The sequence below is a fragment of the Sylvia atricapilla genome, chromosome 6, assembly GCF_009819655.1.
Source record: "Sylvia atricapilla isolate bSylAtr1 chromosome 6, bSylAtr1.pri, whole genome shotgun sequence".
Lineage (NCBI taxonomy): Eukaryota > Metazoa > Chordata > Aves > Passeriformes > Sylviidae > Sylvia > Sylvia atricapilla.
Window position 1 is genome coordinate 3622980 of NC_089145.1, and position 27722 is coordinate 3650701.

At 38.0% G+C, this 27722-nt stretch overlaps 1 protein-coding gene across 1 annotated transcript in view; it reads right to left on the reverse strand.

Moving 5' to 3' along the window:
• Positions 1 to 3459: 3459 nt before the first annotated feature.
• Positions 3460 to 27722, reverse strand: part of QSER1 (glutamine and serine rich 1) — a 44408-nt gene continuing 20145 nt past the window's right edge. Inside the window, exons 4-13 of the mRNA XM_066320490.1 lie at positions 22841 to 26539; positions 19719 to 20014; positions 18572 to 18688; positions 17824 to 17957; positions 16328 to 16539; positions 14716 to 14853; positions 13298 to 13395; positions 9360 to 9512; positions 8225 to 8320; positions 3460 to 7607 (exon numbers count right to left, since the gene is read on the reverse strand). Of these exons, the coding sequence (XP_066176587.1) occupies positions 7467 to 7607; positions 8225 to 8320; positions 9360 to 9512; positions 13298 to 13395; positions 14716 to 14853; positions 16328 to 16539; positions 17824 to 17957; positions 18572 to 18688; positions 19719 to 20014; positions 22841 to 26539 (5084 nt within the window). The 3' untranslated portion in view covers positions 3460 to 7466. The remainder of the gene's footprint in view (positions 7608 to 8224; positions 8321 to 9359; positions 9513 to 13297; positions 13396 to 14715; positions 14854 to 16327; positions 16540 to 17823; positions 17958 to 18571; positions 18689 to 19718; positions 20015 to 22840; positions 26540 to 27722) is intronic.

A 27722-nucleotide genomic window follows, 5' to 3' on the forward strand; every position in this document is an offset into this window, starting at 1 on the left:
TTCTAGTGGAGGTTTCCTGGGACTTCAAGCACGGTCACAACGCTGTGAGCAGAGGCTGACTGCAGCGTCCCTCAGTGAGCCCCGGCACAGGCGTTCTGGCACCTGGATTAGGACTGCTCTGAGAACAGCGAAGGCTCAGTGTCCTCTGCACGCCACAAACCTGCTCAGCCAGAATGAGCCAGTGCAACCGGACCCTTGGAATAATTCCGGCGGCAGAAGTCACTCCCTGCCCAGCTGGGAGGTGCCATTTCTCCGCAAAGCTGCAGCTACTGAGCCAATGTTAACTCCCCTATTCCAAACCCGAACGCTAACCCCTGGTACTGCCGAAAGGGGCTTTAGGGGAGTTCAGAAAGAATTAGGGGAGCAGCTGGCACCGGCTCATAGCTGTGGAGAGCCTGGAGGAGCAGTGATGTCCACCTGAAGCACGGCGAGGTGGTAACTTCACTGTGGGTCAAGTTCCATGCTCCTCACCGCACACGGAGCACTCACTGGTGGCACCAGCTTAACGGGACGGGAGGAGCTGATGGGTGACAAGGGACAAAAGGGAGAGCTCTAAATGGATTTCCTGAACGAATCTGAATGCCTGATTTTGACCATTCGTTTTGATTTTCTTAGAAAACAGTTGTGTTATAAATGCCTATTATAAAGTTGGCTTTTCGCAAGATGTGTGCTATACAATTAATAACTTTGTGGTAAGAATGTAAGTTTTTATTTCTGCTGTTAGTAAAGAAAATTAGGCATAGTGGTAGTAGTTGATATAGTACTTGCTTAAACTGTCTGTTTGGCTGGGATAACATCCACAGAACATGTAAAGAAGACTCTGCTATTGATCCACCAGCTATCAGCATCTCCCATCTGAAGAAAGCACGGACCAAGGCCCGAGCTGGAGGTGATGATGAAGACACAGCCAAGAAACACACAGCTCTAAAAAGGCAGACCCAAGGAGGGGCCATGCAAAACAGACCCTGGAATATGGAAACTAGTTTATGGAAAAATATGAATATTCAACAGATTGATACAATAGAAAGGGTATTTAAAGAAAGCCTGTGAAATAGCAATTTGTGGACTTGGCTAAATGCCAAGTCACCCAGCCGGCCGTACTTTGCTTTTTTTCATGATCTCCTAATTGTCTGATCTTTTTATTAAAACCTATTTCTTAAAATCTACCAAAAAGTGAATCTCGTTTTTCACAATTGCATACCATTTATGCTCTAGGGCAGAGAATCAGGCTTATTGTTTATGTATTTTAGAAGCAGGAATCTCTAATTTACCTTTTATATCACTGTACAATGTGCTGGGGCCACCTAACTCAATGATGCCATATTTTGCCAGGCCAATGGTTTAGGATAGGAAAATGTCCCCAGAAGCATCCTGCAGAATTTTATTACCCCACTAAACTCAAAGGGAACTTGTACAGTTCATGTCAAAAAGAAAATGTCAATCCCTGGCAAAGCATTTCTTGTTACCTGGTTTCTGGGGTTTATTTAAGGCAGCTGGTTCCAGAATTGCAACACTTGGCATTCTCACAGAACACGTGAGCACCCTCTGCAACTCCTTCAGTGCAAAGTCCATTGACTGTGGTCAAACTGCCTCTCTGGCTGGCTCAAGCCACCTCTAAACAAAGTTGCTGGATGCTGCACTGAAACAAATAGGTGTTCCCTTACTGTCGTTTGTTAGGAAAGCTGTAGGGACAGGAATTTCTGCATTCTGACCAACAACAAAACCCTGGGAGGTTTCAGAAGCCACCAAAGCTGCTTTACTTAGGGAAGAGCTCTAAATCCTCATCCTCCCAGAGCTTTGAACAAGTTGCTCATTTGACCTAACCACATAATAAAATATTGATGCTCCAACTTTTATTCAGTAATCATATCACTTACCTTCTGTTGCCACAGCAAAAGTATCTGATACATTAATAATGCACATACAAATCACATTAGAAGCCACCATGGTTAGAAAGGAAAGGATGATGCAAACCAACATAATTTTACTTAAAAGGCCTTGCTTCACATGTTCTAGAAGTCTGAGAAGGCTACTTGGAATAATTCCAGCGGCAGAAGTCACTGAATGAAGAATGCACTGCCAAGTATATAGTTTACAATTTCAAATAACACATGTAGTATAAAGAAGGACTTCAATTTTCATAAACTGAACTGAAAACTAAAACGAAGGACCTTAGCTGCTCCTTCAGTCCTGCTCATGGGCTCTGCTGTTACTGCTGCTTCCCTCAACCTTTTGGCCATCAGGTAGCTAAAAAAAATCCCAACAAAACCAACCAAAATTAAGCACCCACAAAGAAAATACCCAGTGGAACTTTTAAAAGCAAAAACCTAAGACATACTCAGGACAAAGGAGAGAGTACAGCTCTGAAATTCTGCTAGCTGTTTTCCCTGACTCACCATTTATTTTTCTCCTGTATAAATAGCTTGTTCTCCGTATTTAGTGCTGTATTCTTGTAAGGGATCAAATGAAAAGAATTTTAAGATGGTTTTCTTTACTTCAGTTTCTGGAAATGAAACAAAGATTTGTTAGGTTATCTATGGAAAAGGCAAATAGCTAATGCAGAGCAAGTAATTTTGATTGCTAAAGAAACTTACCCACAAACTGCTGATAGTAGGACCTGCCTTCCTTTTCTAAAAAGCTGTGTGCATGCTTGCTTTTTACTAAAAAAATAAAAAAGCAAAACCTTCAGCAATTAAAAGTTGTTTCTGAAACGTAGCACTGACATCTTCGGGATTGCAACAGGACGTTCTCTGCCTACCTGCTTCCCAAAGTGATTTTTGGAGAAAAAAACAATCAATTTCATGGGAAAACGACTCATTTTATATTCACCTTGGCTTGGGATAAAGTTTATACAGAGGGCCATCAAAAAAATATTCCAGCCTCCAGAATCTCCTTTTTCAGCAAACAAGTTGCTCACAGAAGCCTGCTGTGGCTCTTACAGACCACATCCACAGCATGGGGGTTCAGCTCTCTGTGTGAAGGAAGAACAGTGGCAAGGATATCCAGGGGAATTCACTGCAGCTGGGGGGCAAAAATACCAAACCTGTGTGGAGAACCTTTTCTTCCCCTGAGGTACGCAGAGATGATGTTCTAGTCTAGCAGGAAACAGAAAATGAAAACACTAAAATTCAGGTAAACCTCAACAGTCTGGCTCCTCACTTACCACAGCAGTTTAAGATCTGGCAGCTGTATTGTATAAATTAATTCAGAACATTCAGAACTCAGAACTAAAAAATCCAGATCAACCAGACATGCTCAACTCAGGCAACAAAATGGATAAAAAAAAAAAAAAACAACAAAAAAACACCAAAAAAAACCAAAACAAAAAACCCAAACCCTAGAACTGTATTTCTTCATGTTGCAAGCAGAAAATATAGTCCAAATTGCCAATTTGTTTCCAACAATCTTTAACTTTTCACGACTTAACATTTTAATAACAAATGACTAAGCGTTATAAGGTTTTTGTTTAAAAAGTGTTTTTGCTTTAATGGGTTTAGTTAATAACATCATGAATGGTACAAAACTGTCCTTTTTCACATTTCCATACATTGTATTATGGACCACCTGAAAATCTGGACTAAGAATGCATAGTGTCTCTTAATTAGCCCTAGCTTCATTTTTGCCATATGTAGAACAGATACGCAGAAAAACATGCATTTATTACCAATGACATGTTAATATTAGCTTAAATAATAAAATATGGCAGAATGTGCACTGTAAAATGCACAGGTTCATAATAGGGTAAGAGAGACCAAATGTCAAGTGCTGGCAACAAAATAAGAAATGCTTGATGACACACTGACATTTTGTGACCATAGTATTAGCTTTTCTGCTTTAAAATTGTTTTAAATAGTAGTAAATATTTAAATAATATTTAAAATATATTTCCTATGGAAATCATTTACTTGGAAGACAGCCTGTAAGATCTGACTTTTTAAAAAGCAGTATTTCATTTTGACAATATATGAATACAATACATGCCACAGAACCTCAAAGACCCTAAAGTCCTTAGCTGTTTTCAGAAACAATTTCTCAATTCAATTTTGTCTCTGATTTTTTGCTAGCAAAACTTTGGGAGTAGCATCTCAAAGCAAACCGGCCTTTAAGAGAAATGCTGCATTTGAATAAAACCAAACCCAGTGAAAATTGGGATGCCACACTAAAGGAAAGAACAGTGGAATTAAAAGCCAAATAACTGATTATGCAATTCGTTTCATTCCTGTTTTGCTAATTCATAGTCTAAGGAGGGCTTTGTTCCTTCCTAGTGCATTTTCTCTTGCAGTCAAATCAGTGCTCAATTTCCACCGTCATATTAAGGGATGAAGACTTCACTGTTACTCCAAGGGGAAAAAAAAATCTGAGGTGTGGGTGCAGACTTCATTATCTAAAATGCAACAAAACAAAGTATTTGTGCAAAAAAAGTAATTTGTACATTGACTTTTTCATTAAGTTTGCTTCAGTATAAAAAAACCTCTTCAATCCTATTAACAAAACTTTGCTTTGATTTATGACCCTTCAACAGACTCAAGAGTTCCATGTTTTTACTTATTCTAATTTGGTAGATTAAGAATCCAGCCACCAGTTTTGCACCTCAAGACAAAGACGGAAGCTCCATTATATTAATCTTTAATAGTCTGGGGCAGTTACTTTTATTCAAGACAAGTTTTTCTTGTCTTCTACAGGCACAGTGCTTGCTTAACTGGCCTTGGGAACAAAACAGCCAAAAAAAAGCCAGGTCACTTTCTATGGCAGTGCAGAGCATTCTGTCTCCCCACCCCCCCACCTCCCCCTTTTTTTTTTTTTTTTTTTTTTTTTTTTTAATGTTTTTTGCTAAAATGACTTCCTTTTTAAATAGGGACAAGCTACTCCAAAAGCCTCTCTCTCTCTTTTTTTTTTATTTTTATTTTTTTTTTTTAGCTTCTAAGGACTGAAAGCAGCTTTCTACAGCTACTTCTAGATTCCAAAATCCAGAGTAAGTACACAGTAGTGGTGATCTAGAAAACACAGAGAACTCTCTCAGCTTGCTGCTTTATTAGGAAGGACTGTCAGAGAGACAAAGTCTGACCAGCTCTTTACTACACCATCAAGGAGCTGATCCCATGCTTCCCTCAGTCTGTATCCTCATGATTTTTAACAGCACAGACTAGGAATTTCCAAACTGCAATGTGACTGCAGAACACTGCCTGGGCAGGTAACTCCCTCTCATGAATCTACACCCACTGCCAGCCATCCCAGTAAGGGAATGCACTGAGTAAACCTGGGAATGCCACTAGTGACTGAAGAGTGTACCAGGCACGTTTCTACTGTACCTCCAGTGTGCACATTTACATTAAAATCAGTTCATCTGTCTGCTGCCAAGGCTGGTAACTCTGCTCTTTGGTTTCACCCTATGAGCTCGAGCTCCTACCAGACCCAGCAGGATGAAAACTATAGAAATTCCTCACCCTTACAGCTACTCTTCTCTTCACTGTGGGAATTAATTAGCTCCATGATTGCTCTAACAATCCGCACATTCTGCCTAACCCCAAACCCACCTCGCTCTCCTTGATAATTGCAGACACAGCAGTAGCACAATGTGTCATTAACACGACAGTGACCTCCCTTTTTAAAGCAAAACCAGGAGGAAGAGGCTTTAAAAACGGCAAGGGCACATAACCATTTCTGTTCATCATAGTCTGCACAAAAATTGTAAAGGAGAATTATTGCTTTTTAAGGATGAAAAGCTTTGGAAATATGGTAAACATCCTACAAGGTCCTAAATCTAATCAGCTAAAATTCTGTACATACTTTAATATTCAAGCCTCTATTTGCTTACTCAAGATCAAATAATTTCATTTTCACATCTATTCATTAAACTCTTTATAGTTCTACGGTCTAATGAATATTTAACAACTAAATAGGATCAAAACATGGGGAAAGGTCACATGGCAATGAACATTATTTCATTTGGCCAATGAATAGTGAACCCTGCTCTCTTGGCTGAAATTAAGGCACTAAGTGGCAGTAAAAGGATAAAGGAATGAAGTTTTTTTTCGACATTATCTGAAAAAAGACCAACACGACTTTTTTTTTTTTTTTTTTTTTTTTAGGACGCCAGTAGAGTACATCTCCATTCTGAATGACTCAGTAAGGCATTCTATTGGCAAATTTAAAGAAAATGTTCTCCTGATTAGAGCCCATTACATTCATTGTCTGAGTGTGACTAGTGGCACTACTAAGTGTTAACAACCTGGAGGGGGAGAAAAGCTACAAAGATGTCTGAAGACTTGAAAGGCACCAAAAAGAGAACAGCTCTGCAACTGCCAGTTCTACAAACAATTATGTAAGCTGTGTTTAACACTGCATATAAGTCTATTTTCAATCAACAATCTTTGTTGACCAAGATAAAGTGTAGTAGCTCTTCATTTAAACTCTCAGTTAATCAAGTGCTAGTTTAGTAAGAAATTTATTTTCACATACCAGAAAATAATTGCAGTGTCTAACACAACTACACCTAAAGCAAAACTAGTCTAGTATGCATTATGCATTATTCTGGTTAACACTGAAGCAAACCTGTATAAACAAAAGGGTTACCTCGAGATACATAGTTTACAATATAAAATCAACATATAAATGAATAGGATTTACTGAAAACAATGGAAAGTGTATTACAAAGATACATGTAACAATTTTAACCACAATATTTCCTCTGTGAAAAATACAACTATTAGTGAGATAAAATGTACAATTGAATTTTTTTTTTCCAAAAGAAAAAAAAAAACACAGTATAAAGGAAAATATTTTTTTCTTCAAAACAGGGAAAATAGTTAAGGTCATTGTCTTTCATTACAATATAATTTGACACAAAAGCAGTCATAGGATTGCACCAACTCCATGTTCAGTCTCCCGAACATGACAATAGTAAAAGGAGTCCATAAAGCATAATGAAATTTCTGGATTCTATGATGGCAATATACATATGCAGAAACTGATGTCACTCCGGCTCTGTTCACAAAATGTACAAAACTCTAAATTTGATGGCCAGACATGTAAAAATTAGTTCACCCCAACGCTGACTTTTCTCTCACTTAGTCAGGGATGGAAAAATCTGTAGTATTTTAAGTGTTGTTATCTGTTGAGCAATAAAAAAAGAAAATAAGTATATGTAGTGCATGCTTTATCATTTGTCAAAAACATTTCTGAAAATAAAACTAAGTTATCCAATAGTTTACAAAATAGAAAATAACTCTTCAGGTTAAAAATGTGGTTAGGTTGATGTTTAGTTCCATCTCCAAAGGACTGATTTCCTTGGCAGCATCACTTTTCCTTAGCACGAGCCAAGGCACAAAGTTCCATAAAGAGAAATAAAAATGGCTACGAACAAGAATGCAGTCTGGCTTTGTAAAAGAAATCAGAGCCTCTCTCTGAGCTTTCTGTTCCATCAGGTTAGTGCCGTAGAAAAATGTGGGATTTGGGATACATTTTTGTTATGAGCATTTCTGTTGGACACGATTCAAAAGTTCACCAAACTTTTCAAAAAGATCCTCCACCCATTTTATGTTTTTCATGCACAGCTGCACGATCTCTTCCTGGCCTAGATCTGCACTCGTCTTCTGAACTGAAGAAATCTATTTAAAAAAAAAAAGGAGGGGGAGTGAGAGATGGACACACACACACATTAGGCTGCCAGAATTGGAGAAATTTCATTTTTTATAAAAGTCTGCAGTTAAATATGAACCTTCTCTGCCAGAAATCTTTAAATTTTAAAAACAAGTGTAATGCCCCCCACCAAAATGCATTTTTAACAACTAAGTCAGAGCTTGACTCCTGCATTTCTGATACCTGAAATATCTCCACCAAGGATTTGCAGAAGAAATAAAGGCATGGCATTCTAAGGCAAAAAAACACCAAAAACCAACCAAACAAAAAAACCCCTTTTAGATCCAAGGAATTACATATATAAATACTGATAACATTTGTCCTGTTTATTTTGGATAACAGTGAAGAACACTTCAGGGAATCCCAGAAATCCTGCAAGCCTCACCTCTGAACGTTCTGAGCAGCAGTTCCCTTTAGGGGCAACCCACATGGTCAGTGTAGCCTTTGTTTGCCATAAAGAATTAACTAAAATAGAAGGCCTTGATCCATACTCATTTTCCAAGAATGAGAGAACAGTCTCTCAGATTGGACTCAATTCCCTCAATAAATTCCCTCAATGAATGCAAAAAATGAGAAGAATACTTACCTCTTCTTTACATGTTAGATATATGTGGTATTTGTAATGATGGAGTGAGTGATACAAAGAATACAACTGTATTTTTTCTGGATCTACTGTAAACTCCTGCAAAAAGAACAATTATTTTAGGAAAAATTCATGTTATTTACCAAGAGACATGGCAGACATTTTCTTCTGTAAACAATTTTTTTCAACAATTCAGAAACTGAGTGCTTAATTCAAATCATTCTTGTGACATATCTGGCAAACTGTGATTCCCATTATACCATAATTAACTCCTATCTCGACTTCCCATATTGTTTTATCAAAACCAGGAGTGAGAATGCTTTCATTCATCCTGAATGCACTGCAAAAGCCCAAAATGGGTAAGACACTCCCTTCTCAAGAAGTACCAAAGTTTAACCATTGTTCTACCAGATTGATAGCTATCATTGCAAAAGACACAGACTTCATGCTTGAGAAGGCTGATTTGTACTTACCTAAAAATTAGATTAATTTGGCAGGAAATATGAGTGTGAGCTATATGTACAGGTCATTTGTCAAGCCACTATTTACTGCAGGGAGATAAGGCTAAGCAAGCCAAATCTAATTAGAGTGTTCCCCAGGAATTCTATGGAAATAAACAATAGGTGCTTCTCAAAGTTTTTTTGTGTTGTTTTAAAATTTGTTTTAAACTTAGGATACACAGCTTCATTCTGCCATTGAAAATGAGGAACGGAACAAGGTCGAACTCAATTTTTAAGAGGTGTTATCTGATCTCAGATTTTACAGTATTAACACTATTTTTAATAAATTTTTGATCTAGCAGCCATTGTATCATTTACTTTGCAGCAAGTGTAAGAAACTGTTATTACTGTGATCTGCAGCAGGATGGTGAAGGCAAATTATTGCTGCTCCAGCAACATTCCAGGAAGCTGACAAACTATGTTTCACATATAATAATGATGTAATGTACATCATTAAACATTGTTTTTTAACATTCTCTTGTTACAGAAAAAGCCCCTCTCTCAAAGATTTCACGTTTTGATAAACCAACCAAACCAGCATGTTTTATATAAACACGACACAGTGTTTTTATATTAAACATGGTTCTAACAGTACGTCCAGATGGTGGCAGCAACAAACCCTGTGAACACTCACTCACCTGTGCTGATTTAGTGGTTGATTTAGAAGCCCTCAGTGTTTTCTTGTTGTAAGCTTTACCATTCATTTTGATCTTAGACACAGACGTCTCTCCACACTTCGTCTTGGAATCCCGAGTGACCACTGTCAGTTCAGGAAAGTTTTCCAAAGCGTTCTTTAACAGAGCACATAAAGACAAAGGATTATGAGAAAATCAAGAAGGGACACATTGATGATGAATTGGTCACTTTTCTTTCAAAAGGTTAGAGTGGAGTCTATTAGGAAAAAATTTCTTCTTCCACAAAGACCTGATAAAGTGGCTTTATCAGACCATACAACCAATTTTGGTTTGGAGTTCATGACCACCTGTTCCTGACTACTGTTATTTTTTAAGACCAGCAGGTCCTTTCACTGTGCAACAGATTAACATCTGTGATTCCATCACTAGAAAGAGGGGGTGGGGAAAAGCTCAGCAGGGCAATTTTTAACTTCTAAATTGCTTTCCATTCCATTTCTACCCAAGAATCTCAAAGGCTAAGTTACTTGAAGATCTCTAAGTATTTCTGTGCGTCATCAGGCACAAAGGGATTGGATGCCTAAATACCTTCATAGGTTTTGTCCCAGATTTTGCAAATTACATACTAATTGCATCTCATGAGATCTGTAAGGTAGAAAAGCTTATGCACAGTGAAGTAGAAGGCTGGTTCAAAAAAGCACAGGTTTAACACATTTTAACACATGAGAGTGAGCTGAATTTCTGTCAGCTTCAATTCTACATTATTTGCATGAGTAAATTTGAATACAATTTTTTTTAAACAAATACAGCATTATGTTAGCAGCTGCTTTGAAACAGTCCTACTATGCTACATAATCTGGCCCCCAAAAAAACGTTTCACATTAAATGAACATGCATCTTTGTATTACACTCCAGTATAAGACAGAAAAATACACATATGGAATACACAATGAAGCAATACTGCAGCTTAAAGACCTTACTGGGACTATTGAGTTCAAATATGAAGTTGACTCCATTTTTAGATTTCCTTTTAACAAACAGTACCTGACTACAACAACCTCTCCTGCCTATAATTTTTAGCCCTTTATCTATATCACCCACTTTATGAAACAAATCTCTCAGTAAACAGCTATTAAGTCTCCTGCACAGTGGTAGCAGTAACCTTGACAAGCCAATCTGACCATATCCAGTCTTCCTTGCAATGCTTTCCAAGTGGAACAACTTAAGCAGGTTTCAATAATTCAGTTTTGCTATCCACTAGAATAGCTTTCCTCAAGGCTGATTCAGAGTGTCAAGGGGCTCTGGCCACTTCTGCCCTCCTCTGGAGAATTCCTAAGAGCCTGAAAAGTTCCATGGCCACACCACTGACCAACACCAGACACATGTGAACTGGAATGAAGAAGTAAATACTAGTGATTTCTCCAGCTTTGGGAGCATGAGACACATAATTATTTTCAAATGGAGTTTACACATTACAGCAGAGATGCTTCACTTACTGAGCTTCAACTAAAGCAACAATATTTTATAATTTTGTTTATAACAACTATTACCCAAAGGATGCAATAAACTGTTAGAACTAAAAAAAAATGTTACAGGCAATACCTCCAAACACTAACTGCTAACTTCAGTGTCTGCTTTGGTTTGAAATACAGTGCTAACATATTCCATATTAACTGTATCCAGTGGAAAAACAGTATTAAATTCATCCTTGCCTATCACTGCAGAGCAGTAAAAACATTCAAACTGAATGATACCAATGAATGACAAATGATACTTTTAACTTACTGCTTTCTTCAATGCCTCATTCAGCTCTAATATCTGAACTAGTTATTTCATTAAAGGTGGAACAGAAACCTCCTGTATCTTAAAGAGCATCAAACACATTTTCCTAACCAACGCAAGCACTACTTGTGATCACAAGCAGGCATTTCATTTTTTTCCAAGACGCTGACTCAAGGAGGACACAAGTTGGCACTGTCACATCAGAAGAAAAACATTAAAGGTTTTCTATCTTGCAGCTGACATCACGAACAGATCCCTTCCTTACATCCATTAACTCTACTAAGGTCTTGCAGATGATATGATGGAATACAGTCTTAAGTTAACTACAGAGATACAATACATAATCTGCTTCTAAGTGAACACATAGCAAAGCTACTGTGTGAGCTACAACTTCATCAGCAGCTGGAATTACATGTTGGTATTACAGAGAATTATAGTAGCTTTTTCCCCCTAAAATGGCAAAAAATCAAGCGTGACTACCTCTCACTTTTTGTGTACTGTGAATGTAACTGGAATTCTACAAATTTTTATCTTCCCTTAACTGGTCTATCTTCTCTGCACAAACAGGTCAAAAGGAGGTACCTGTATTAATAATTATTAAGACAAAATTCTTACCACAACAGCAAAACAGAAATGGAAACAGAAACACATGCTACCTCTCTGGGGCTCTGTGCATTTGAAATTACACAGCCCTCCCCGGGCCTTTTTACTGTAAGGAGGAAGCCACAAGAAATTCTGTTCAAATTTCTCAATTTGAGAAATTTGTACCTTAAAGGAGGTACAAATTGTTCAGCTCTTGGGAAAACAGCATAACCAACATTAAAAAAGTTCAAGAATCGTGTGAATTACAGCTGTTTCACTGGTTGATGGTGGTCTCCTCCCTGAAACAAGGCCACCTTATGTCCCACAAAATTTACCAGAAATGGAATGGGGGAAAAAGGGTTCATGATGGAAAAAAGCAGAACTTTCAAGTCTGTTATTACCTCCCTCCTTACCCAGTTCTCAAAACTAAGCTCCCGGCAGTACAAAGAACAGCACTAATTCTCCAAGTGACTCCGTACTGTGGGCATAAGGAGACAGGGAAAAGAGGTGCAAAGAGCTAGTTTGGTGATGGTGTTTATAGTCAGGCCTGCTTTACTGTTGTTGGCCTCAAAACTGTTACAAGAACAAATAATCAGTCTGATTACAGACAATGACAAAAGGGCGTCTAATTCCCAAGCAGTAGGACATGAAGAAATGTCTTCATGGTGTGCCAGGGGAGATTTAGAGTGGAAATTAGAAAAGATTTCTTCATCAGAAGGGTTATGAAGTACTTGAACAGGCTGCCCAGGGAAGTGGTGAAGTCCCCATCCCTGGAGGTCTCTGAAATACATGCAGCAGATGTGGCACTTTGGGACAGGGTTTAGTGGAGGACTTAGCAGTGCTGGGTTACCAGCTGGAATTGATCTTTTCTAACCTACACAGCTCCATGAGTGAAAATAACCTTCCTGCACTTGCAAACTCTGCATTGTTGCTTGGTGGGTGGGTGGGAACGGTAGGAAGCACAGAGATTATCCATCCTCCTGTTTACCTTCTCTCTACTGAGATGGCTTCTCTCTTCCCTGGCCACATCCAGACCTGTTTTTTTATTACCACGTCAAAGCTGCTGTAATATGGGCTTGTTATCCACACTTTTTCTCAACCTTCCATGCTGAAGATACATGAAAGAGCACACAAATGAGTTGTTCTTGCATCCCCTCTGTCCTGGTTTTAAACTCCCCTGATCATGTTCTCTACTTCAAAGAGGTTCAGACATCTGCTCCACAGCATAGCTATTTCAGGTAAAAGTTTCTTTTTAGGCAATACAATCACTTAACCAAAAGCTCTAGAAGGACAGGAAACAGATTTTCTTTTGGCAAAGTTGAAAAGCTTAAAGGGAAAAATGCTTGAGAACGAACCAGAAAGCACGGGGAGTAAAACTAGAGCTTTTACCTTTGCAGTATAAACTCTTCCATCCCAACATGTTCTCCAAATGCCACATACAAGCACTAAATTTATAGCATCTCTTTCAAATCCATATTCACTTCTGTTACAAATGGGTTTTAAGCTGTGCCTGCATGGTACGAATTCAGTGATTTACTTAAAACACCACTTTTAAAAGCCTAGAATTTGGAAGAGAATACCTTGAAAGCATGATCCAAGCGCAATTTGGAAAGCAGCCTTTTCCTATTGTCATTCAGCATACCATCAATTTTTCTCATGTGAGGCAAAAGTAACTCATCTAAAAGACACATTAAAAACCCACAGCAGTTGATTATTAAGAGATGCACAATAATGAGATTCATATTCATTCTATATTTTGACCCATTAATACACAATGTGGAAAGTAAAAAATGAAGCAATTGGCACATTATCTAATTTCAAATGTGAGAGAAAAAGCTTTTTATTTTTTATCAGCCCACTAAGCTGGTGTAGCTAGTATGAAGTTTAATTGCTGACTGCAATCCTGCTCCTTCTCTGAGTTTCCTTTGCTGCAAGGAAAAATTAAGATAGAGCAATACAGAGCATAAATATTAGAGATGGTTTTACATCAATTCCCAGATAATCCTCTTCTGTGCAATACAAGTGGCAGTTTTATAAAGACAAGTATGTGGTTTTGACATTTATATTCCATTTTACAAGAAACGGTCCTGCTGGCATTTATAACAAAAAAAAAAAAAAAGAATTGAGGAAAGTGCTTACTGATAAAAGTTATCTGATAAACCACTGTGAATTGCACAATATACAGCTGAACAAGGCCAAGAATGAAAATTTACAGCTCAGTATGGAGCCTTTTATTTATAAAGTCAATCACACTGATTTTAGTGGACTACTGACATAATGCATGGGTCTGAAATCTTGAGGTAAGTGTGCACTGATGCACACTCAAATTAAGAGAGGCAGGAGAGGAGAGGCTAGAAAAGATTGGTTTTTTAAACACAGGCAAATAGAATGTAGTACAAAATAACAGCTTGCAACTAAATAATACATGAAACAATTTCTCTTTTGGAACCTTTATCTTTGAATGTGAGAGTTTTACTAAATTTTGAGAAATAGGAGTTTTGACTTGCACTCTGGAGTCTCCTAGGATAAACCAATCCAAATATTTTGTCTTCAAAGAAAAAGTGTGCATGAATATAATTTTCTTTGATCAAGATTTCAGAGTTCAAAAAGCAGAAATTTTAATAGTAGGAGGAATCATATCTACTTAAAGTTATATGCCTATTTCTTCAGAAGAAGGCAAACACACTTGAAACTCTGTAATTTTCAATAAACATTTGCTAAGGTTTGAAGTACAGTAACTGTAGGAACAAATAGCTCAATTCTGACATTCACAGCAAAATTCTAATGCAGCAAAGAAGATAAAACAATATTTCCAAGTTACTTTGATTGTTCAAAGAGATAATGCAAAAATATATTTTTATACACACATATGTGTAGATTCTTCAGATGAGGTGATGTAACTCAAATTTTGTTAGGTTTAAGGTACAAAATGTACTTGCTTTACTGATTAATAACCTTAAAATCTAGTAAGAACACACAAATGTTAAACATACTGTACCATTGCTCTTTTCCAAGGCTTGCATTGTGTCTGGATCCAAGGCAATGCTTACAAGCAACTCCATGTAGCTCTTGAAAGTCTCTTTCATCGCTCTTGTATTCAAAAAGCGTGTAACAAGTGGAGCTGGAGGTACAACCTCTGAAAAGTAAACAGGACAGAATGACTTTTTTTCCTTCAATATCCTAAAAATACTTGAATTTTCAAAGCTGAAGGTCTCTCTCTTAAAACACAAGTGACCCCTACCGGTACCCCAAGAGATTAAAATTCAATGCAGTCAATTGCAATAAACTACCTACAGGTCAAAACTAGGGGCAGACACCAAATATGGTACAAATGGTTCCATTTTTTAAACTATCAGCATTTAGATTATACTTGAAGGAATTTAAACATTTTTCTACTGTTGTAGATAAAAGTTCAGAGAAATGAGATAATTAATAATGTCAGTCAAGTGAAGTGCCCTAAATGCCCTAATTTTCATGTCAAGGCAAGTATCTCCCAAAATAACGAAATTTGAAGTCATCCAACAGGGAAAAGAATTTCACTTAGGAGCCTACAGACCATTGAAGCCAATCACACCTAATTTTTAAACTCACAAAAAACCAAATCAATGAAGCAATGTAGGCATACTTATGCTTACTCTGAGGAAGCTTTTATTTTTTCATAGATAGCAATTTTAACATGCACACAGAGTAGTCATCAGTAAGCATTCTGCAGCTTTTTATAGGCTCCATGTTTGACACCAGGGTTTTGCAGTGATTCAGCCAGCAAGGCTGTTCAACTTCCTCAGGGATGACAGTAATCACCAGGTTACCTGAGGTCTTAAATACGGACAGTGTTATTTGGGCAAGTTTGCTTGAAAAATATTTGAAAGGTATTGTCCTCACAGAGGCAGTGTGCCAGTACACCAGTGATAGTTTATCTATGTTTGGAAGTCACCAGGATGCTTTAGAAATGCAGCAATAATAAAGTATGAGCAATATCCAGTTTTGCTTCAAACATCCAGGAAATAAACAAAAAGAACCCTGCAAAATGCACTGTAACCCCTAAAAACACTGTAAACTTCAGAAACCCCTTTTTCTTCCAGAGAATTCCTGCAAACATTGAATCTCAATGTTCTATGAATGTTTTAACAGCAAATCTGCTCAGCAGGCTACATTTGAACAGCTGGCATTCAGACAAGCAATGAAGCAGCCAAAAAGTCAACTGCTTTTTCTCCTTGGGTTCTGAAAAAACAACAGCAGCATCTGAATTCTGCCCACATCTGCTTGCAGGCAAACATTACAGGAATGTTATTTTAGACATGACATTCACTTGCAAAGGAAAACTAATAAAGAATCTCATTCTTAAGTTGTATTCAAAAGTCAAATTGGCTTCTCCTCCTAAATTGTACCTGTCACAGACAGCAAGTGCTAAAACAGGTATTTATGTAGATAAACTACATTTGAAATAACTTCAATTGTACACATTTGCTCATACACCAACAGCAACTGAAAAGTTTTAAGAAACTCATTTTGCATGTGAGATTTTATATTTTCTTTCTGAGGCTTGTACAGAAAAAAATATGTAATTTTATGACACTCTTCTCAGTTAAGTTCAAATGGGCCTCACTCACCATCATCTTCACTCTGGGCCTCAGGTGAAGAATCAGACTGGGAAGATGAAAATTCTTCTTTCCACTTTTTCCTTTTCTTTGGTGGTGGTTCAGCCTTTACCTTTGGCTGTTTAGCTTTGGGTTTCACAGAAGAGACTTTTGTTGCTGTTGGTTTTGGTGTTGGTGGATCAGGGGGTTTGATGTTGCTGTTACTAGGTTTACAGTGAATAGTCCTGCAATATCATGAAGAGAATGTTTATGAATATAATTAGCACCCAGGTTTTGGCAGTAAAAACCTAGCTATAATCTTATTTAACCAGAATACACTCCCCACTGATTACATATGCTTATTTCACTGTAACTGAGCATTAGGTCATACATACTTTATATACTACTATACTTTTGAAATAATACTCGACCAGACAACGCCTTTCTCTTCCCACCTCTCAAAACAGGAAAACAAATAGGAATATTAATATCAGAAATACAAAGTTCTGTACTTAAGGACAAATAATGTAATACGGTTTTGAGAGCGTGGCGGGGAATACAATCCTGAGAAGTGTTAGAGAAGAGTTTTGTCAAGATGGGAAAGCAGAAACACTGTCAGGATCTTCTGGAACATTGAGAATAATTCTAGACATCTGTCAGAAATTGAGATTTCAAAATAAAAGGAAGGAGATAAGAGACAGCAGAAGGATGAGAGGAAAGGAAAGTCTGCCCCAAATGAGGAAGCTGAAAGACCTTGTTTAATGGAGCTCAGTGAAACACTGACAGAGGTGGGATCTGACTGATTTCTCCAGAAATACAACATGCAGTACACAAACAGCCAAAACAAAAAGCCAAAAGCAGTGTTGAGAGGACAGTGTAAGCATAACAAGCTAATCACAACCACGTTTTGTTAAAAGAGGGGTTTGTTTCAGGGCACTGGAAAAACAGGTACTGGAACAGTCTTCCATAGCCCAAGAAAAAAGGAGCATCAAAATCCTAGCTGCTTTTAGTAGAACAGGATTATTTCATAAAATAGATTATCTGATGGCACTGCTTCCTTTGACAGCAAACTGGACTTAAAGCTCCAGTGTTTTCCTGAATGCAGAGCACTGTCATGAACATCTAGTTTTAAATTTACTTTCCAGGATTGTGAAGAAAGCATGGTACAGAATGATCATTAAAGCAATCCAGAAAAAAACTACTTAACTAGCAAAGTCCACAGGATATGAGTAAACAATACACAGAAAATTAAAATCACTACACTAGCAGGCTTGTATGGCAAAGGATTACCTAGAAATAGCATGTGGAACCCTAACACCTCCAAAATAACTCATTATGGAACAGAACAGAGTAGGGAAGACAAGGCAGTAATTTTCATTGAATTTCTTAAAGCAAACCAGACAGTTCTCAATTTCCATATTAAAGCACAATTAATATACTTCAAAGTTGTAAGCCTTGATTATTTAAATAGAAGTGTTCTTAATATGAAAACAATATGGCAAAAGGGAAAACAAATTGAAATAAAATACCTTGCTGATTGGACAGGCTTGATTCGGGGTTTTTTTGAGCATACTCTGACATATTCCTTTTTGTTTGCATTTTCAACAAACTTCACATACACTCGTTTGTATTTTGTCTTTGCATCCCCGAAGTACCCAAGATACTAAAAGAAAATAAAAAAAGCCACATTTTTTTTTTGTTTCGGTTAAGCAAAATTTGTCAGTTTTAACAAGTAAAAAATTTCAATATTAAAGAAAAAAAGTCAGTTTAAACCACCCCATGTTTAAATTTAACAACAAGCCACCCTACGACATTTATAACTTAAGCAAAATTCCCCATCAGATTTCCAGATAATAATTAAAACTGAAGACAATATGGTAAGGGGAGGTACTCTAGGCTTCTTTCTCTCCCTTTATTTTATTCTCCACATATGTTATCCCAAAAGCATTGTTTGCCTGGCAAAAGGCTGCCTGTATCCTCTCTGTATCACTCCTAGGGCACAAAGCAGTTGGCTCACAAGCCTCTTTGCAGTGACTTTGTGGTGGTCAGGAACACTTGTTCCTTTACACAGCCAAAAACGATACCAAAGGCCCCGCGCCGCAAAGCAAAAAATCAGCCCGTGGATGTACTCAGGGAGAGGTTGAGTTGGAGGGGTTTTCTCCCCCTCAAAGATGATTCCTAAGAACATATGCCAAAATCACATCCTATTTAGTTTCCTAGACTTGCATTAAGGAAAGCAGCTCCCATGAGGCTTCCCAAGGAATTTTGAAGACTCACACTGTTAGTAGCAGCAAACTCTCTGTGTCCGTCACGCACTTCAGGAACAAACTTTTGCAATAAAGCCTTCTGTACTTTCCAGATAGCTGGAGGCTCTTTTCCTGTCTGCAAAGCAACCTGGAAGAACATAAAATTGTTTGCTAAAAACACTGCTTATTTTTCTTTTTTTAAGGAAGTTACCCAAGGATAAAACATAAATAAGTAATTTAAAATTCCAACACTATAGTTATTAAGTCCTGCTTGCATCCAGGCAAGTTTGTAATTATCAGCTTGAATGAGAATTTTCTATAGATCCTACAAACAAACTACTAACTCAAATAGTAGTCAAGCAGTGATTATTTTTTCATGACTCTTGAACTAACAAACTTAAAATTCAAAATATCTCCTAACATACCTTAATCCATTTTATAATTGACAAGGGAATACTTCAAACTGATAACATTTGCTTTATGTGACAAAGCAACAATGATTAATTTAAACCTGCAGCTTGAAAGGATGAGCACAGAGACAAGCAATCAAAAATACTAGAAAATTTCCAACAGTAATATTGCTGGCTATGATAGCCACAAAAGGAAAGGTTAGCACGCAGAAGAATCAAAATGGTGAAGCAACAAAACCAAACCCAAACAAAAAAATCAAAGACAACAAGGAAATTCACATAAACTCATGTGAAGAGTTGTACTGGTTCTTTCTGGAAACTGTTTCTTGTTGAAATGCAAAGCAGAACTTCTTACAAAAAACCAGAAGCCATTCTGGTTCTTTTGCAAAATTACTTAAAGTCTACTCCTATCTTAAAAAAAAAAAAAAAAAAAAAAAAAAAAAAAAAAAAAAAAGAGTAGTCAACTGCCTTTGAAAAATTTACGCTTTTTAATATTAAAATAGGGAATTCCAAGTTCTAACAGAGGTTACCAGCACACAGATTTACTTTATTATGTATGTAGCATAAAATGGGTCATGTACATTCAAAACATGATTGTAATCTGCACTAGAAAGACACCTTTAAGGCATTTTGGCAGCAATCAAAGAATACTACAATAGAAAGAGAAAACTAATCTGCAGCCTTTCCTCTTCTGGTAGTTTCTTGAGGCTAAATTCATATGCAGGGGTTTTGTACTGTTTCCCCTCCCCCAGCAAATACTCAGATTACCTTTAGTGTCTCTATATCTTCAATCTTCACTACAAATTCATCACGTTCTCTGTACATCCCCTCTCCTTCACTGTCCATATTCTCCTCGTCAGTACATCCTTCTATTGCAACAGTCTCCTGTATTTTTGCCAACTGTTCTGAAGTCACAGCATCCTGTTGAGCTACTTTTAAAGGGTCAGCTGGATTCATTTTCTCCTGCACGTTGCCTACAGGAGCAGTCGTCTGTGGAGATTCCTGCTTTATTACAGCACTGGTGTTGGTGGCAGCAGCAGTAACAACTGTCACTTTTTCAGTTTCTGAAGAAAAAAATCCAAATTTCAGTTAAATTATCAAGGATTAGCCATGTAATGTGGAACTAGGTTTTCCTTCCTTTCTGTTACAATTCACATTAAAAGCAACTATTCTAGGAAAAACACCTGTTCTAGGAGTTAAAATAGAAGAAGTATTTGACCACAACTAAATCTTAAACAAAACCAAAATACTGTAGCTAATATACCTCTGTTTGTATTAAACTGCTGCATCTGTTAGCATCTGCAATTAACAAAACTGAATGCTTTACAAAACAGTTTGATAGTTACAGACATGATCGCCAGGTAATACTGCTGTACTTTGTGACAATAAGCAAATACAACAGTAAAGGTTACAACACTGAATCTTGTTATCTGCTGGAAAGTCAAGTCTTTTGAAACTGGATTGCAGAAAGAGAAATATACATGGAATATGAAAACGTTTTCTGTGTGACTTTTGGACATTATCATTTATATCTTGTGATAATGTAACGGGAAGTTCCAGATTAAAACTTTAGCAATAGCCCAATGATTTTTAATATTAACAGAGGTGAGCAATGAGAACTGATGATACAAAACAAAGAAGGGAAAAGAACATTCCTTTCCTCCCTTATTCCAAAGAGCCAAAAAGAAGTCCCACCTTTCAAAATTTTGCTTTCCCACCTGAAAAAAATTAGAATCCTTTTTAGATATTACTTTACAGTCTTCAATGTGAATTAGTTTTAACACTGACTTGCTGATCTAAAAGAAATCAAGTTATAATAACTATAACACAATTATTAATATCACTCAGGAAGCTTAAACCATTTTACAGTTTTGCTACAATCACTGCTAATTCTTGACTTTTTCACTTGAAAAATTATAAAAAAGATAATGTAACATATTTTAACAAAAACAACTCCAAACAAATGAGTTAAATGTCAAATTAATGTGTCAATACAGAAGCTGTATACCAAGTAAGTGAAGATTCATTAAATCCATACAGTAAAATTGTTAATTTGAAATTTGTTCTTCCGGATACATCACATTACATTATTTCAAATATGTTCTATTTCTTCAGTGAGAGAGAAGTCTGACAGCTTTAACTAGACACACCATTATTAGTTGCCCAGGTATATTTACATATTTGTCAGAACAGCAGATAAAGGTACATATACTAATTGATACTATCATTGAAAGGTTATGTTTTCATATTTGTCTGTCTGTACTTATTTGCAAGAACAGACAAAAAGGGGAAATACTAGAAAACCTGCAAAACACAAGCAAGATGTCATTATTAAGCACCTTATACAACCAATCTTGTGTGTCACGAAACAGGAAGGTGAATTCAAGAAATGGGTGACATAAATATTACATCCTTATGGATAACAAAGAAGATACAGTAATATTGTAAAAGAAATCACTGCAAACGAAACACTAACGGAAATGCTCACCCAACAAAAAAAGCCATTTGAAATATTTCTTTGGACACTGTACACAGAAACGGCTTATTAAAATTAACAAACTTCAGCGAGAGGCTCATGACATGGCACTGTCCAGATTTCAGCTTTCTGGGAAGAAAAACCATCACTGCTTTCTTGTTTGAAATATATATTCAACCGAAAGACACAGAAGGAACTTCATCCTCTGTAACAGCCTTTTGGAAATGCACACACTTAACATAACTACATAGAAATAGCCACAGAAAAAAACAGAATAGCAATTAAGATGAAGTATCATTCAGCAGCTCACGTACTCTGCAATATTTTCCCAGTATCTTAGGTGTCATTATTACAATTCAAGTTTAATTTTGCTATGTATTTTTCAGTAAATCATGTCACACTCTAGAGAAAAAAAAATCTCCCTCTCTCCTTTAATCTAAAAAGTTACTTCATTCTCTCTTGTTAAGAATCAGCTTACAGGTCATGGGTTCTGAATCCTGAGAAGAGTTAAAGAAATGTTTCATTTTCTCCCTGTGATTATTTTGGAAGACAGTGGTATTTCCCTGGGATTAGTACAATTATGTGATTGGCTGGATAGTTTCTAATTGCTTACCAGAGGGGAAAAAAAACTCTTTACTGAAGAGACCTGCCTAGGCAAAAACATTCTGTATGCTGAAAATACTTCAAAACAAAGCAGCACCAGTTAAAAGCTCTGGACATGGATGTACAGCATGGATGTAACACAACTGAAACTGCAAAGTGTGTGAAAAACTAATTACTACTGTGATCAGTCATGGCTGCCTGCCCCTCCTTGCCCAAACCAATCCTTCCCAGATTTTGTTCTTTTGTTAGCAACACGTGGAGCTCCAGCACTCCTGATCAATGTGGCTCAAATGACTCCTAGCTTGGACAAATCAGTGCAGTTTACAAGTGCAAAAGTTGTTTCACACACATATACAGGGCAACTTCATTGCCACAGAAAATGCATGTTTACCTAGCAAGAACTTATCACTTGCTGATGGCAATTATTAATATATTCTCTTGCTAGAATTTTTTAAAAATAGGTTTAGTACCTCTGACATGTTTTGTTGATGTTCCCAGATGAAAATCATATTTGGTATTTTAGGCCAGAATCAAAGAGAATATTATTCCAACTCCAGGCTAAAATAACTTTTTGGCATTAGTCCTACTTAAGTAGCATGAAGAAGTTTATTTATGTATTTTCTTATTGTGGAAAACACTATTTTAGTCCATAGTCAATACACCTTTAGAAGAAAACTCCAGATCATGGCCAAAACCAAACCAAACCAAATCAAATCAAATCTTTACCTGAAGAGAGATAAAATTATTCTTTTTTTGCCCCATGGGCCACAAAAATCTCCTTCAACATATGCACTTGCAGTAACCATTTTACCTGATTTCATCTTTTTGTCAGATGTTTCATCCAGGGCTGACAATGCAGTAGAGATGCTCTTTTGAAGATCATGGTTACCACCCACAGAATCATCTTCATCAGAGGAAAACGAAGGCAACGTTTCTAAATTTTTCTTAAGTTCCTCGTCTGCTTTTTTGGTTGGGCTTTCTCCACTGGCCTCAGCAGCCACAGGTGGTGCTGCTGCTGGCTGAGGCTTTGCAGAGGGCTGCAGGCAAGGGGCACGAACTATTTGTGTGACTGGTCTCCTAGTCCTGTTTGGCATTCGGACAGCTGGAGTGGAAAACTGTTGCCTAGGCCCAGACTTTAGAAAGTCTAAAAAAGATGCAATAAATCCTGTTCTGACTTCAGGTTGTTTTTCTTCAACTTCTTTAATTTTTTGCCTCATTCTTTCCTGATGTTGGTAAGTATCATAACAACCTTCAGAAACGGGAGAAGAGTACGTGAAACACGAATCATTTCCTCTTGAATTTTGACGTTTACACTGTCCACTTCTTTTTACCTGTTTCTGAGTTGCACTGTCATCATCTGCAGCATTTTTGTTTTGGCTTTTTCCTTTGCTTTTTTTCTTCTGAAGGTTCCCTTGAGTCAAATCTTGGCATTCTTCTTCAGTTCTATTAATGACTCCATCTGCACTTTGGGGCACAGACAGAGGCCGCAAGGGAACCTTTGACTGGTTACCTGCTACTGTACCATCATCACCACCCATATTAAAATCATTCTCTGAAGCAGCACTTTCCTCACTTAGGCTCCTGCCGCTTGAAACAAACTCTGTGTCCCTTGCATTCAGTGTACCATCAACAGAAGCATCATTATCCTCTTCAGATTCATGACTGATGCTAGACTGCTTTTTCACTCGAACAGCCTCTTGCTCTTCTTGACCAGGACCAAGGGTGGGAGAGGTCATTCTTATTGGTACACTCTGATCAGAAGTTTCACGGTGCTGCTGATCCAGGTTCACAGTTTTTGTCTGTATTGTTGACACTGGGGTAAGATTTAGAGTAATCTGGCCTCCATTCAGGGAAATATTATTTCTGCTTGCTGGCTTTCCAACTACAGTAGGTGAGGCACTGAAAACAGAAGACACGTGTCTGGAATCTAACGAACGGAACTGCGTTTTAGACTCCTCACTATTTTCAACAGTTTGGATTTCCTCTTCATTAGAAGCTGATTTGGCAAAGTCAGATGGTGTCACTCCACAGGCTGCTGCTGTTGCTGCTAAGATGTCATCCACATTGGATAATATATTCCTCTCATCACTGAGAAGTATAGATTCTGGGAAGCATATTGAACTAAGAGAAACAAATTGATTTTTTGCATCATGTTGATTTGTCTGAGTAAAATGATCTTTTGCTGTCAAATGCTGCTGTAGTGGTTTGGAAGACTCAGAAATGTCCATTTTCATTACTTCTGAATTCTGACTATGAAGCTGTTGCTGAGAATGACCCCCATTACTTTGAACAATGTGACCATCCATCGGGAGAAATGGATGTGTCACCTGCTGAGGACTCTGTATTCTTTGCACTTGCGGTGTTGTTTTTGCTTGTCCCAAACCTGACTGCAGGATTGACTGGTGAAGAATCTGCAAGTCACAGGTTGACTCCAGCAGTACCTGTGCACTGGGCAAACACAGCTGATGACTGTGTCTTAAAGCATGAGGCTGAACCTGCGGTGGCGTGCTGATGACTTGGCCCTGCTGCTCTTGAGCTTTGCTTTCGTGTACCTTATGCATCAGAGAATGCTGTTGGTTTAGTTCCTTAGCACTCACAGTTCCCTGTGTTGTTCGCATTAAATTAGCTGTCTTTTTGATATCATGGCTTAGGCTGCTGATATGGCCAATGTGTTGGGAAAGCTGTTCCACAGAACTGACCATTCTTTCATCTTTTTTTGTTCCTTGAAGAGTAAGGCCAACAACTTGATCTTCAAGACGGGAGTTGCTTCTGATTACGCTTTGAGAGTATCTGTCATTTGCTTTTGAGACCCTGTAGGATGCATCCTGAGCGTTGATCTCCTCCTCCGTTAGGCTTTGAGTGGAAGATTCAAGAGTTGCTTGCTGTTGCAATGCCTGCATGTCCTGCACTGATAATTCCTCCTCCTGTTTCGATGAGGCATACAAGTTAGAGTCAGACTTCCTTTTAACATAGGACTTGGTTTCTGAGGAAGGTCTGTTGCTCTGCAGCGTCTGGGAGTGAGCTGGGGATGCAAAAGGAGACTGGACAGATGGCAAAAACTTTTGAGACTGCGGAGAGGAGGACTCTTGTGACTGAGAGTTCTGAGTAGAATGTAAGGAAATATAGCTTTGATTAGGACTCGAGGCTGGAAGAGTTTGTACCCGAGGAGAGGCATTAAAGGAAAGAGAAGGCGACGTTAATGTTAAAGACTGCCCTGAAGAATAGCTTTCTGAAGGACTAACAGCTGCTAAAACTTGTGATTGAGATGAAAAATTAACTTGGGACTGGGTAACTGGAGATAAACCCTGAGAGTGACTAGAAGAGTAGCTCTGAGCTTGGCTGACTGAAGAAAGTTCCCTCATTTGCCCAGAGTAGCTCTCATTTGGAACTGAGGTCAATACCTGTTCCTCTGAGGAGTAATTTAGAGTCTGACTGTCAGAAGTAATAGCTTGTGATGGCCCAGAAAAAGTCAATGTTTTATACAGTGAGGGCAGCTTCTCAACCTTGCTGGACGAGAAATCCTGCGAGTGGCTGACAGGTGGCACATTCTGAGCCTGGCATGAAACATAATTTTGGGACTGACTGACTGACAAGAGGCTGGGCAGCTGTGCTGTAGAATATATCTGTGCTTGGCCTGTAATGACAGAACTCTGGTTTTGTGCAGTTTTGGCATAGCTTTGTGTCTGCACCGTGGGAGCTACACTCTGAGGTTTGGGGGTCTTCGTTGACCTTGGAGGCTGCTTCATGGAACAGTTTTTCACTTTTGCTGTGGAAGCAGATGGAAAACCAGGTGATGGAATTGCAGATGTGTACGACTGAGCAAGTTCCACTGTGACTTGAGAAGTCTTCTGCTGTGGTCCTCCGTTGCTCACCTGAGTAACATCCCCAACTGGACTGCAGGATAATGCTGAGTGCCTAGATGTATCCTGAAAGTTAACTCCACTTGTACTTGTTAAATAGCTGTGTAAGGAATGCTGTGAAACAGTCAGTTGAGGCTGGACAGACTGAGTACTTGAAGGCCGCTGGTGGTGTTTAATAACACTACATTCTCGCTGAAGTGCTCTATCCATGGAAGCAGTGGAACCAGTGAAGGCAGATGTGCTGTAGGCCTGAGACACCTGCTGAGCTCCTCCAAGGGTCGAAGGCAACAAACTGAACTGAGGCTGCAAAAGATGGGGTGCAGATTCTTGAGCAGAACGATATGTTGATGACTGGGGGGGTACACTGGTACTCAGAACAGAGCTGCCCAGGCGCTCAAATGTCAGAGCAGTTGGAACAGTGCCTTGTGATGTTTTAATCTGTAATAAAGGATCGTGGCTAGTTAAGAGACCATTGGATGTAGCACTGAAAGTAGCATCTTGAAGAGTAAGAGAAGGGGTAGTAGCAAAGTTCCTGCTGCTGAAGGTGTTGGGATGTTGATACGCTGATAGAGCAGAGGTTGGTGGAAATGTTCCAGAGGTTGGCAAAGCTCCAGTAACAAATAGTTCTGTGGCTGTCGAGGAATGCATACCTGAAAAAAAACCAAAAAGAAAACAAGAAGGAAAAAGGAGCATAAGACAGCTTTACAAGTTACAACACTGCATTTCTGTAAGTCATTTAACTGCAAGCTCTTACAGCATTTACAAATATAATGTTCTTTAGGATCACCACCCTTTAAAAAAACCCAAATATACATAGGGAGGCACTTATCATGGATAATTTTCAAAACTGAAGTGCAGGGTTTTTTTAGAATGCCAAACTCTACACCTGCAGTGAACTGCCAAGGGAAAACCTCATATTCTTAAGATGCAAACTGTTGATTAAAAAATTGTACAAGATTAATTCTGCTTTGAAATTGAAGGCTCCTTACTAATTTTTATTTCAGTTTAAAAAGAAGTTCATAGTAAACTGATCAAAAGCCCTGGCCACCCTTAATAAACAGTAAAAAGGCAGAATTACACCTCAGCAGTTGCAATGCATACACACTTTAAAGAAGCAATCCCATCTCCTGGATTTACCCTCATGGATAATTTTACAACTCACTTTATGGGAAACATTTCAGAGCATACAGTGAAATAGCTAATGGTGTACACACTCTGCAATTCATTTTCCTAAAGGAGGGGTTTGACTTTCAGTACAAGCAATAAATATAATTTGTATGCTTTCTGAAGTGAGAGTCCCAGATATCCACAGACAGCAATTATCTGCATGGTGCAGTAGCAACTATCCAAGTGAAAAAGCATATTTCTTATTTGCATCCAGCCATTGGTATGTACATCCTGGCTTAAACAAGATTTCTCAACAGAATACACTACTCCAGCTGAAACAGGAGTATGAAACTCCCTTGCAAGCTTTGAGGCTTAGAGCAGTGATCCATATCATTCAGTGCTCTTCACTCTGTAACTTGCAGACACTGGTGAAGTTTGTGTACTTTTTCCAAAGTCTACCAAGAAAAGTGAAGAAGGCAGGTTTATGCCCAGAGAGGCTTAAAATTCTTGTAAAGGAATCAGTTTCCACTGGGAAATTTACCAGAGTATGCAGATCAGAAAAAAATAAAATCAGCAGAATGATATGACCTTTTTCAGTTCTTGCACACTTAAAACAGTTTTTAGCTTAGCATCATAAATAAAAACTCTCAGTAAATAAAGTTTGTTCTGAAACAAATACTTCAGTTAAAAAAGTATTTCATTTTACAATCCAGTAAGTCTTCTTAA